Below are 13524 nucleotides of genomic sequence, written 5' to 3' on the forward strand. Positions count from 1 at the left end.
TGGCTTATTCTCACAGAAAGTTGCAAATAAGCATCTCCTCAGCCAGGTGAGAACCTGCGTCGGAAAGTGCTTTATCTATCTATCTATCTATCTATCTATCTATCTATCTATCTATCTATCTATCTATCTATCTATTTTTGGTCCCTCCACATGAGCTGCTGACCTCTGGTGCTTGGCCATAGACACAGTGATCTTGGCTTGGTGACAGAGAAACTATGGTCTGTATTGGCCCCTATATAATGATGATATAATCATTATATTATCAGATGATATAATCAGATTAAACACTAGACTTTGTGGATGGTTGAAAGGCTTTCAATAGATCCTTAATTTTATATATGTATGTATGTATGTATGTATTTTTTAAGGTTTATTTATCTATTATTTAAACAGCATTCTGCCTGCCTGTGTACTTGCATGCCAGAAGAGGGCACCAGATCTCATTGTAGATGCTTGTGAGCCACCATGTGGTTGCTGGGAATTGAACTCAGGACCTTTGGAAGAGTAGCCAGTGCTCTTAAACTCTGAGCCATCTCTCCAGCTCCTCCTTAATTATAATTAATAATGACTTAAAATCCCACTCATCTGACTTCTCCTATGAGGCAAAAGGACCCTCACTTCAGAATGTGAGCAATATGGACCCAGAGTAGCCAAAGCAAGGCAGTCAGTTTATTATTTTGTGACTTTTCCAGACCAGGCATCAGCCCAGAATGGTGGGGACACTGACTGAGTTCAGACAACAGTTTTAAAGCCCAGAGTGTCTGTCTCTTCCTCCCTTTCCTCACTGACTGAGTAACCAAGAGGAAATGTCTACATCATCTGGGAATTACCCTTTCCTCTGCCACTTACTTCATCCATTCTTACAAAAGATAGATAGTGGCTGAGATCATCACCAAGTTTTATTTTATTTTTTATATTAATTACAGTTTATTCACTTTGGATCCCAGCTATAGCCCCCTCTTTCATTCCCTCCCAATCCCACCTTTCCTCCCTCTTCTTCTCCCATGCCCCTCCCAAAGTCCACTGATAGGGAAGGTCCTCCTTCCCTTCCATCTGACCCTAGTCTGTCAGGTCTCATCAGGCCTGGCTGCATTGTCTTCCTCTGTGGCCTGGTAAGGCTGCTCCCCTCTTAGGTGGAGGTGCTCAAAGAATCAGTCACTGAGTTTATGTCAGACACAGTCCCTGTTCCCCTTACTAGGGAACCCACTTGGAGACTGAGCTGCCACAGGCTACATCTGTGCAGGGGTTCTAGGTTATCTCTGTGCACAGTCCTTGGTTGGAGCATCAGTCTCAGAGAAGACCCCTGAGTCATCATTATGTTTAATGTTGTATTTATTTAAAGCCTATCAGAAACATGACCTTGTCATGCCCCCGGTGACTAGGCAAGCATGGCTGTTAGTAATTTGGGGTGGGACGGTAGCTAGGCTGGTAGAAGTTAGCAGGGATCCAGTATTCTCAGTGTATCTGTAGCTGGGCCCAAGCTTGCCAGTGGCCACTATTTTTTAATTCCTCCTATCCCTGGCAGGGCATGGCTGTAGAACTAGAGTTCTATACCATTTTCATTGTGACCCGTTTGACTCAGAGTCTGAGGAACCCTTTCTACTCTGTGACTGACAGCTTGTTATAAACACAGTTCACACTAGCATCCTTCCTTTCTTTCCACTGAGGGTGAGCGCTAAGCCAGCTTAGATCCTCATGGGGCTGTGGGCCTCAGGTGGTACCAGCCTGATGATGTGTCAGTTGTTATTAGGAGCCAAATATTTACACATAAATGCTCACATCACAGCGTTTCTCTTTCTCACTGCAGTTGATCACTACAGACCGCCACTTCCTGGAAGACAGTTTGTACAACGAAGGAATCTTAATTGTGTGGGACCCATCTATGTATCATGCGGATATTCCAGAGGTACGTGGGTCTTCCATCTGCCCTCAGATTTCCCCATGTTTGTAAGTCACATCTGGCTTGAGCCATTCCTGGCTGTTTGAGTTCTAGGAAGCCCACTACATGGGGACTAGGACACTCAGAATTCCTTTCCCTCACCAGCCTCTCCATGCCTTCCCTTGAAGGTCATGCACACAGTCCAGTGATGTGAGTGATGGAGTACAATATTGAAAGTGATGGAGATTGGATCAGCAGTAATCTGGAATAGGACATGTTCATCACTGTCCACCTGATGAACCTCTGAGAGAAAAGACAGTAATTGCTGTTATTCCTGTCAATGATGTCACATTTTTTTTTCCTCATGTGCAATATTTAAGTTCCTCTCATTTTGCTTGTGACACTGTCAAGAAGCGGGAGGAAGCATGACGGCTCCCATTTTACAGATGGGAAAAGCCAAGCATAGGTAGGGGAAGTCACCTGTGCTAAGGCTTTATTTCCTAGCTCAGTGGCACAGCTCTGTGATATCAGTTTTTTCAGGGAAGATGTGAGTCTCAGGCCCATTGGATTCTCAGGCTTTCTGGAACTGTCCCCCCTCGGCTTTTGTTTATATGTGTAGGTCAGCATCTCTTGACATGGGCTACAGTGGCCTCAGGGGAGTGGCTTTCCAGAAACAGGACAGAAAGTGCTGTCTTTGGCATACTTACTCCTTAAATACCCACTGACGCCAACAGGTTTTGCCAATCTCCAGTGTCCTCACTTCCTCCGTTCAGCTTCCCCCTAGCTGTTACAACCCAAGTCTGCCGGAGTCAAGTGAAAAGACCCTGAGCCCATAGATGTGACAGCATGTGCCCCGGTTTCCTCTCCTTAAATGATAAGAATACCTAGGTATGGTGGTCCCAGCTCTGGGATATCTGAGGCAGGAGGATCATTTAACTCAAGGCCAGCCATGGCAAAACAAACAATAAAATTTTAGATGGTGCAGAGATCCCCCTTTCAACTGATACCTTTCCCAGATTTGCTGGCTGTGAAATCTGAAGCGTTTTCAAGAAATCTACCCCAACAATCCTATAAGCATAGACTAAGTCCCGGGCCCAACTGTACCACCCACGAAGGGCGGTGATTTGGAGAAGTTAGTGGTCTGCCGCAAGACAAGGCTGATCCTCCGGGGAGAATGTTTGGGTAAGGAGTACATTTCGTTGCTGAGCACACCACTTCCTTCTTTTCCAGTGGTTTGGAAGCCCGGACTACGATTTCTTTGAAACGTATCAGAATTACCGCAGGCGGCACCCCAACCAGCCCTTTTACATTCTCAGGCCCCAGATGCCATGGCAACTGTGGGACATCATTCAGGAGATCTCTCCAGATCAGATTCAGCCAAATCCCCCATCCTCTGGCATGCTGGGTGAGTCCCTGTGTGGAGACATTGTGCGTTTGCTTTTGTAGAAGAGATTGGCTTTCTTCTTGGGTCTCAAGTCATTCACCAGAACCATTCTGCTTGTGCAGTGAACTAGGTTCTGCCTCAAATAAGGTGTCCGCTAAGGGCATTCAGTCAGATACCCAAGGGCGCATTTGTGCCACAAATGTGGAGGCTACCTTGATATCATAAGAGAGAGGACCCCTGCTAGGTTCGTGGTCAGAGGAGCAGAGGAGGAAGGGTTTGACATGGAGTAAAGGAAAGCACACCCAAAGAGAAGGAAGTGAGAAAAGAGGACCTTGGATGGAGTGACAAGACCCTTGTCTTTTACAAGTTAGAGAGTAAGCCAAAACTCATTAACCAAGTATCTAAATGCAGTATCTTTAAAAAGAAACACACACACACACAAACACACACAATGCCAAAAATTATAAGGAACAGCCAGAATTGGTCACACTGCTCTGCAGGATCATGTTTGGAACCTGAGACAGACGAAAAGTTAGTAAGACCTCTCCTGGCTTCTCAGACGCCGTGTGTCCCCTCCGTACCCTCTGCTTCGGCTTTTAAGCAGGTGCAGCTGGGTTCTTCCTGGAGCTTTTACAGCAGCAACAGTGGACGTGCTGAGGAACACACTTCATGTGGCCCCATTGCCCTTCTGTTATCTGGGACTGTTGGACCTGTTCTCAGTCTTTACTGCCCCTGCACCCCACACCAGTGCTCTCTGGCCTTACTGAGAAGGGTGCTACTGTCCTGCCTGTGTCTGTTGGTTACAGAGCTGACTTTTCTCCCTCGTTGAGTTGGGGGCAATCAGAAGGCAGATGTGTTTTTCCAGCATGTGCTTCTTCTAGAACGAAGCAGCTGCCACAGTCTGTAATTCCGCTCTCAGTTGGGAACTGCTCCATTATACCCTATATTAATAAGGCTTGTTAAATTGCTCTAAATATTTATTAATCATACATATAATTATTGCAGCAGTTAGTTATTTAACCCCCTACCATATCAATAAAAGACACAGACACCTTTTAAATTCTTAATATGCCTTAAACCCTGGGGCTGGGCAGAAACTACCCCCCCCCCCCAGCTATCTTTACCTCCCAGCCCCCACATCCCATGCCAACTGCTCTAATAATTCCTAGCTGGGCTGCTTCCCATCCAGTATCCCAGAAATACTTGCACATGCTTCTCATCTGGGCTGCTTTCCTCCATCACCCATCCTCAGAGCAGGTTCCTCCTGGCCATGTGATATTCGTTCATGTTAACCCATGGCGGCTCTGCCTCCTCTTCTCCACTCCTCTACCTCTTTCTTCTCTCTCCTTCCCGTGATCATTCTGTCCTCCAAGCCCATGAACCCTGTCCCTGCCTACCTCACTTCTGCCCTTTCCAGATGTAGGCATTTATTCTACCAATCAGGAATCATTTGGAAGCAGGGTTACACAATACCATTTTGGTATACATGAGGGTTTGCTCGTAGAACAATAAGAATCTTGGCGTGAGCAATTAATTAAATACAAAGCACCAGACCATGACATAACAAGGGCTCTTACAACTGAGATCTTATGTAACCCTAACAATAACTCAAACGGTAGAGTATTGCATAGGTCTCCCTATAGGAGCAGATGAAGAGCCTGAGGCACATAGAGGCATTGTTTCTTGCCCGAGAGAACTCAACCTGTCAAGGTCAAGTCTGGGCTTACATCTCACTACACAGCCTCCCTGGTCAGCGCCAGTGTGGGCCATGCTTTGATTTTGCTTTCCTCTTGTGTCATCCCAACTAAGCAAAGAATTGTCTTCTGTCCGCAGAACTATGTCCTACAGGTATTCTGTGAAACAGTCTTCTTAATTGTTCACTGTGAGGCTTTGGCAGGGTGAGGAACTGCTAGGAAGTGATAAGTACAAAGTGATAGCCTTGTTCTGTTTGTTGTCTCAGTTACAGTTACGTCAGCTTACAATAGCTTACTCCATTGATTAAATCACTAACGGAGTCCTTTAATCCCAGCATGGTGGAGGGCTTATTCTATCCTGTACCAGGACCTGGTCTTGGTGTTAGGGGTACAAAGGTATAAAATGGACCAGTCTGGTGGCCTTGGCTTATCAGAAAAAAACACAGAGTGGGGAGTCCTAGGAATAGCAAGAATTCTGGGTGAGCGCTCACGTAGTTCAAGGTGCTAAGCAGCCACCGTCCTGGGGCGGGGTTCTGGGTTTGCTTGTGGTTGCTGGACATGACTCCCTCGTGCTGCCCTCTCCAGGCATCATCATCATGATGACACTGTGTGACCAGGTGGACATTTACGAGTTCCTCCCCTCCAAGCGCAAGACGAACGTATGCTACTATTACCAGAAGTTCTTCGAGAGCGCCTGCACCATGGGCGCCTACCACCCCCTCCTCTTCGAGAAGAATTTGGTGAAGCATCTCAACGAGGGAACAGATGAAGACATTTACTTGTTTGGGAAAGCCACTCTGTCTGGCTTTCGGGGCATGCATTGTCCCTAGCAATGGATGGTCTCCTGGTTGCCACGGCTTGAAGGAGTGTTTTCTTTCAACAGGCCCAGCCTACTTGCACTCTAAGGAGTTTTGTTGGCAAGAGTGATGGGTCCTCCTCCAGAGTCTGAAGGCAAGAAGGTAGACCCAGCCTTCCCTGCAGCCACAGAGTATAGGAGCGCAGATTTCTGCCACACACATTTCCTTCTAGACAGCATTCTCCTTTCCTTCCATATGGATAGGGGAAAGATCCACATTTCTCAACAGGGTTGCCAAACTAGACTTTTTTTTTTTTTTTTTCTCAGCTGAATGATGTCATTCTCACAAATCAGCATACTCTGTGGCTCGAAATCTCTCCCTAAGTATTGATTTCGCATCTTAAAAGAAACTCTCCCAAATCATGATTTGTGCTATTTGCAGGGTGGCTGGGGGTGGGGGAGAAGGAAATAATTGGAGGAGCTTGCTCCGTTACTCTAGAGAAAAGTTGTTCCCGAGGGCACTCCCCTGGAGCATAGAGGCCTGTTGTCACTGTGTCTGGCTAGGCTGATCCTTAAGCCTGGGTGCTCATGATCGAAGGATCTCAGGTAGCCAACTTCCTACTCCTTGTGGAGACCGAAAGGTACGGAATTTCCTGTCTGTCCTCAGCCTATTCACAGTTGAGCAGAAGAGAGAGACAGCCAACAGACAGCTAGAATGAGGACATTCTGCATGCTCAGTGCATGGGGCTTTAGAAGAGGGGCTTGTTGTCTGGACACGCAGGAGGGGCCAGCTCTGCCATGTCCTTGTAGAGCTTTGACATTGGGGAAGGTCTTAAAGGAGGAAGAGGTACAGGCCATCTCGGTCAGAAGGTCTGTGTGTTCATTCTTCTTTTTATCACTGATCTTACATTCTGTAAGATATGTTAGAACATGGAGGCCCAAGATATTTTTGTTAGAAAACCCGTACCCACATTGGCACCAAGTGCCACCCCACAGAAGGCACCTGGTGAGCCCAACTGACTGGGGCTCTTTTTATTTCTATTTTTTAAATGTCTACCCCCTACTCTTCTCATAATTGTTGCCATGACTCTCCCTGAAAGCAGTCTTTTCTTCCTCAATTACTTTTAATCGTTTTCTGTCTGACAGATATCCTGATCCCAACTTCTTTGACCTTATGGGATGCCCCCTCCCCCCATGAAAGGTCACTCAGGGCGTGGGGAATATGCTTTCTAGGACTCAGGTTAGAATCTTAATCAAAGCTGATTCTCGCAAGGTGTGAGGTGTGTGACCACAGACCTCACAGACGGGCTTGCTCTCCACCAGCTCCCTGCAAGGGAGAGTGACATTGGTTTCTGGGCAGGAAGCACCCAATGGGTTTGACAAACATACTCTCACAAGGATTTTCTGAGACATCCCTGCCTGACTCACCTAGCCTAGCCCCAGTGTGGAGCGGTTCAGTGACTTACAGTGAAAATGAATGCTATTGAACCAAGGTCACTCAGACACGATCCACAGGACTCCCGAGGCTGGTCTGTGTGGTCAAGGGGCTCCTGTGTCTGAGCTGCAGACCCCCTGTCTTAGAGCTTAGACACTTGCTTAATGCTGACCTTATGTGGGCAAAAGAAAACCTAAAGTGAAAAGCCCTGAGTTTTCAGGTTGACCCCCACTTCCTCACTGTGCCACTTTCCACAAAGTCTCTTCTTTGTTTCCGTATCTGTAAAATGGGGGTGACAATCCTACCTCACAGGGTTGTGTGGGGCCAGGGGGCACAGGAAAGCGAATGACTGGGCTGGGTGAGGACCACAGGAAAGCACGTGGCTGGTCTGTGTCCATGCCCTGTGTCCATAGGAAATAGGTACCCTCCATGATCATTCCCAGGGCTGGGCCTTGCGGTGAGGGAGGACAGTGGAGAGGAGGGGCCACCCTTTCTGCTGTGAGGCAGCGGCACCATTTGAAACAACCAGGAGCCTACTCCGCCTTGCTGCCTGTACCTCAGGTCTGTTTCTGCTTGAGGGTGCACGGAGCATCAGGCTACCTGGCTGCTGCATGGGATGGCTGTAGGGAGTCCCTGGTTTGATTCAAGTTCCGATCTCACCTGCTCATTGGAACTCATCAGGACAGTGGATGGAATGCCCAGGAGGCTGATGTTCTGTCAGCAGGAGGCACATTAGAGATGGAGGCTACACTGGGTAGATTCTAGTTTTTACCTGTTAATTAATGTGAGAGAATAAACTGATAATGTGTAATGTGCTTCTGATGTCAATAAGACTTTCTCTGTGCTCTGTAAATGTGGACAGACACCTGAGGAAAGTGGAATGCAATATGAATGTGAGTGTTGTCGTTAGTCTGGTGAGGTATTTAATATTTGCAACAGGTAACTTAAAATGAATGACTGAATGCTACAGGAAAGCCTCTGTCTACACGGCATTGACTTTGGTAGCCATCTATGCATCCTACGTTGTAGGATCCTCTTGATTTCTTCTGCCAATCAAATCTACTGTTGCTCTTGGTTTGGGGTTTGTGTCAGAAACTTTAAAGACATACCTATTAATTCTAAATTATCCAAAGACTATGTACAAATTTTAAAATAAATGTCTTTTTCAAAAATATGCCTCTTCTCTTCATACTTGCTGAAGGGAATGACTAGACTCTCGTGTCCCAAGGCTACACAGCTGGAATGCCAAATTCCCCTATACTCCTCCAGGAGCCCTGGCCTTAATCTCCCTCTTCAGTACTTCAGGGGAAAGTGTCTATATCTATTGTGAAGGACAGACTCTCAGAAATATTGACAGTTCATTGACAGTTTTTCTTCTGTTCACCCTTGTTTGATACAAGTAATGAAAGTATCAGTCACCCCACACATTGGGAGAGAGGAGAAAGAGAACAGGGCAAGGAATGAAAGGAAAGACCCTTGCTCTGGATTTCAGAACCTTTAGATCAGTGGTTCTTAACCATCCTGATGCTGCAACCCTTTAATACAGTCTCTCCTGTTGTGATGACACACACACTCATCACAAAATTATTTTCATTGCTTCTTCTTTCATTCATTCTTCGTAATTATAATTTTGCGACCGTTATAATTGTAACCTAAATATGTTTTCTCATGGTCTTAGGTGACCCCTGTAAAATAGTTGTTTGACCCTCAATGGGGTAGTGATCCTCAGGCTGAGAAACACTGCCTTAGAGTCTCAGGATAATAATGTCTCTAGAGAACAGCCGAGAGTGTTAGGAGGAAAAAAAAAATACCGAAGAAAGGAAGGTTTTTGGAGGGGAATTTCTTTTTTCCGGAACTGCCTGCTTTCAAGATAAGGGTGTCTCCCCAAATCCTAAGTAGTGAATTCCCAACCGCAAGACTAAGAATGGGACCTCTTTGGAAATGGGATCGTTGCAGATCTAATTATTTAAGATGAGATCATGCTGCAGTTTAGTGGGCTGGGTAGTATGACCAGCGTTCTCATAAAAAGGAGAAATCTAGAGACAGGCACACACAGAGAAACACTATGTAATGATGAAGGCTGAGGTCAGGGTGATGTACAAGCCAAGGAATGTCAAAGAGTGCCAGAAACCGGCCAGAAGCTGAGGAAGCCACCTGGAACAGATTCTCCCCACAGTCCTCAGAGGGACTAACCTCGATCTGGGAGTTCTAGCCTCCAGAAGTTTGAGACAAAACACTTCTGTTGTCGAAGCCACACACTTTGAGGTACTTTACACATGATAGCCCTGAACAAATCAAGCCTAATGCTTCCTCCCTCCACACCCCTGCCTTTTTAACTTCCCAGCTGTAGCCAGCTTCCTGAGCTGGGGTTGGGAAAGAACTGCAGGCTGTTCCAGGGTGATGCCTGCTACCCAGCTAGGACTCTGGAGAATAGAGCCTTGGATGCTGGGGCTTGTGGGGATTCTCCTTCAGGACAGGAAGGACCCTAGGCAGCCACTCCTGATGACATCTTGACATGAGTCCTACCGCTCAGCCATAGAACACTGAAGTGTATCCCTGGCCGTGTGTCCAATGCTTTGGCATTGTGAGCTCATCGAACTAATGCATCTCCAGAACGATAAAGAAGCACTGTTTAGATTTCAGGAGAGTGGGAGTTGAAAGAAAAAGTTACAGAAAAAAATATGTTTATTTGGTCAAATTTCCAGTGGCCCCATGCCTGAGGACCTTCCCACTGGACTGGTGAGCTGGTCGGTGGTGACCTCTGTCTGTGTCTGGAGGCTGGCTTCTGTTCCTCCTCATCCCGGAATCTGATTCTCTTCTTAAGATATGCATGTTAACTACGGGGAGGCGGAAGATGAGGGGGGCTCAGTTCCTTGGCTAATTTTAAGAAGAAAGGATAGAGCCTCAAAGAAAGAGACGCACGTGGTCCTCTTTGCCCACTCCACTGCTGGGTTCTCTTCACTGACAGCCCAGCATTCCGTGTCTTAAGAGAATGCTCTTCTGTGTTCTCTCGAAACCTATTAGTATGCTGAACTCACACTGGCATCTGACTCCTAATGCTCTAATGCCAAAAACCAGTCTAGGATTGGGGGGAGGGCATGCCAGGTCTCAGAGACTGTCACTCTCTTGTTCCCAGCTCCTCTCTGAGGTGCCGTGACCCTCAGCACAGCCTCTAAGATGCGCTAGGACATGCATTATGTCTCCAGGCTGGGTGTCTCCTCTTTTGTGAAACGGGAGTGCTCTGATCCCAGAAGTTTGTCATATAGGCTGAGAGACTGGCATAAGCTCAGTAGAGTGGGAAGGATCTTACTGTGTTGTAGGGTGCTCTCATGCCCATCCTCAGTCCTCCTCAGGATTAATCGGGGAACAAATTTTAATGGAGGGGAAAAATGCCATTCAGTACAGTGAGCACATGAACACCTGCTGGGTGCCTGGCACTGGGAGGTAGTGATGTGTTCAGTGGCTTCTGCCATCCATGAAAGAGAAGCTTTCGAGGATGACCTGGACAATAGTGCTATGATTTTTTTGTTTTGTGTTTGTCTTGTGGCTTCGGGTTTGTTTGGCTGGTTGGTTTTTTTTTTTTTTTTTTTTTTTTTTTTTGAGACGGGATTTCTCTGTGTAGCTTTGGCTGTTCTGGAGCTCCCTCAGGCTAGCTTCAAACACACAGAGATCCGCCCACCTCTGCCTCCCAAGTGCTGGGGTTAAAGGAATGTGCCACCATCGTCTGTCTTAGTGCTATATTCTTGAACACACATTTGTAACTGCCTGGAAGAAATTACATGTGATTGGCAAGAGGAGAAACATGATACTGTAGCTCAAGTTCAAGGAGTAAACAGACTCATGTTGACAGGGAAATAGGGAAGCTGTGGTAGGTACACATTGAAACACAGGCAGGAGTCCCCTTTCTTTTCTCTTCCTCCTACTCTCTTTTCTCTTTCTTTTTCTCCAGTCTTCTTCCTTTCCTCCATTTTCTAGCCCCCTCCTTTTTCTCTTCCCCCACCTCTGGCAGACTGCTGAAATTACAAGTGTAATTACTCTTGTCTCATTTCCTTTCTTCAGGGAGGCAGGAATTGTCTTGTTTCTGCCATGCTGTGTACTCCAGGCTAGCTGGCCTGTGAGTTTCCCATCTCACTATAGGAATTTTGAGATTACAGATATGCGGAACCTACTCCAGCTTTTTACATGGATGTCTGGGATTGAACTCTGTAGGTCAGGCTGGCTCAGCTCTTTGTACTTGTCTGACTGTATAATTTCAAAGGTTCTATCTTTCCACCCCCTGTTACTTTTTCTGTCTGACTAGTCTGTGGCCGATGTTTACTATTAAAATATTTAGCTCAGTTACTGTATTGTCTATTTCTTGGGGCTCCAATTTTCTTGTTTCTATTTTACCATTAATTTGATACTGTGTGTCAATTAAAATATGCCATCCTTTCATTACATGCGAATAAAACATTTCTTAAAAATAAATATACCTTCATTATGAAAACTCTCAACAGATTAGATGTAGAAAAATATACTGCACATAATAGAGAGTTTTTATAAAAAGCCTACAGCTAACATTTTTTCCCAGGGACAGATAGCTAAAGTCTTTGCTTTAACATCTGGAACACTAACCATGCTTGCCACTTCTTTCCTGCACGGTATTGGACACCTTCAACCGAAATGAACCTACCAGGCCATTCAACAGCAATTCAGTATTCTTTCATGATTAAAAAAAAAAAAAATTTCAACATATGATTTAATTTTGTGTCTGAATCTTTGTGTAGTTCTTTATCTTTCTTTAAGGGAACTATTCTGAATTCATTGTTGCTCATTTCGCTTTCCATTTCTTCGGGGTTTGCTTTCTACAACTCATTATTTCTTTCAGTGGTGTTCTACTGCCCATCTCTGGTGCTCTGTCCCAGGCACCTGTGAAAGAATCAATCAGTGACCCCTTCCCGCCTCCGCTTGCCTGTAGGTCTTCACTGTTGGCTCCTGCCTTTAATCCCTGCTGTGCTAGTTAGTATCCCACAACCTAGCCATTGCAGACTTTGCTATTTTGTTCTCTAGCTGAGCTGGGCTGTAAGTTGAAGTCAGTCTCATGCTGTCCAGTCAGGCTTATGACTGTATTACACTGCTTCTTCGCCATTTGGGGACTGAATCAAGATAGGGAATGCACGTTGGGCTCCAAGGCCCATCAATGTGTCTGGCTTCATGGCTACTCAGAGTGGGCAGAGTCAAAGTCTAGGCTCCACATATATGTGTGTATGTGGGTGTGTATGGGGTGGGGAGGGTCTTTCTTTCCAGCCTATGGTAGTCTTAAGCAGTGCACCAAAACTGGTACAAAGGCTGCTTCACCGCTGGGCCTGGACAAAGCTAGATGCTCCAGCTATGATTAATTGCTTCTTTGGCCCTGCTTTCCCATCTCGTGGAAGGTTAGTGTTTGGTTGGGTTAAAGACTGAGGACTGGGGTTGGGCAGGGACAGTTTTTGTTTTTGTTTTTTGTTTTTTTTTTTGGAATAATGATCAGCTTGGCCCTGTTCTCTGGTCTAGGGGAAGTTCCAAGGTTAGATACAGAAGCTGAACAGGTATGAGCCAGGGAGATCACTGACTGCTTACAGAGTGATCCTACTGGCTTGCCTCCCTGCTGATGTAATGCAAAGCTATTGCCAAGATCTGAATATTGGTTTTTGTGAGCACAGCCCTATTCTCCAACTGAGCCTTGGCATTCATGTGGCTAGACCATAGAGTGCCAGTCATAAAGGGTCCAAGAATGGTGACAAGCTGAAATTTGCCTCCAATTCTCTCCTCCCTCTGTAATAACCAAGGGACCCTGGAATCATTTGTGTTTGGCAGTGTACCAGCTTAGAAGAGGGGCAACACAGACAAAATTATGCTGCTCCTTCTGTCCTTTGTATGTGGATGTTTTTGTTTTGCAGTCCAAGTGGATGTCTTTTCTTTGCTTTTGGGCTTTGGCTATTATCTCCTATGTAGTTTTGAATGAGAATGACCCCCATAGAGTCATATGTTTGAACACTCGGTCCCAGTTGGTGGGATTGTTTGGTATTAGAGGGTGTGGCCTGGTTGGAGGAGGCATGCCACTGGGGGTGTGTTGCTTAAAAAAAAAAAATCCCAAATGTTTGATTTTCCCAATAAAGACTCAGGAGTCAGATGCTAGGGTTAAAGCTTGCTAGAGAAGCAGAGAAAGCTTCCAGCTGGCCTTACTTCTCAGCTCAGCTCCCAAAGGAAAAACCCTCTCTTACTCAGCTCACATCCCAGATGGAAAAAGCCAAAAGGCAAAGCTAAAAGTTTCTTCTTCTTCTTCTTCTTCTTCTTCTTCTTCTTCTTCTTCTTCTT

General features: G+C 46.0%; 1 protein-coding gene across 3 annotated transcripts in view; it reads left to right on the forward strand.

Moving 5' to 3' along the window:
- St6gal1 (ST6 beta-galactoside alpha-2,6-sialyltransferase 1) overlaps positions 1 to 8362 on the forward strand; it is a 127383-nt gene extending 119021 nt beyond the window's left edge. For all 3 annotated transcript variants that reach the window (XM_055625098.1, XM_055625099.1, XM_055625100.1), the window contains 3 exons: positions 1808 to 1906; positions 3110 to 3284; positions 5543 to 8362. In XM_055625098.1, coding sequence (XP_055481073.1) covers positions 1808 to 1906; positions 3110 to 3284; positions 5543 to 5787 — 519 coding nt within the window. In that variant the 3' untranslated portion in view covers positions 5788 to 8362. The remainder of the gene's footprint in view (positions 1 to 1807; positions 1907 to 3109; positions 3285 to 5542) is intronic.
- The last annotated feature ends 5162 nt before the right edge of the window (positions 8363 to 13524 follow it).

Source organism: Psammomys obesus, unplaced genomic scaffold (assembly GCF_907164565.1).
Source record: "Psammomys obesus unplaced genomic scaffold, mPsaObe1.curated_primary_1811, whole genome shotgun sequence".
NCBI lineage: Eukaryota > Metazoa > Chordata > Mammalia > Rodentia > Muridae > Psammomys > Psammomys obesus.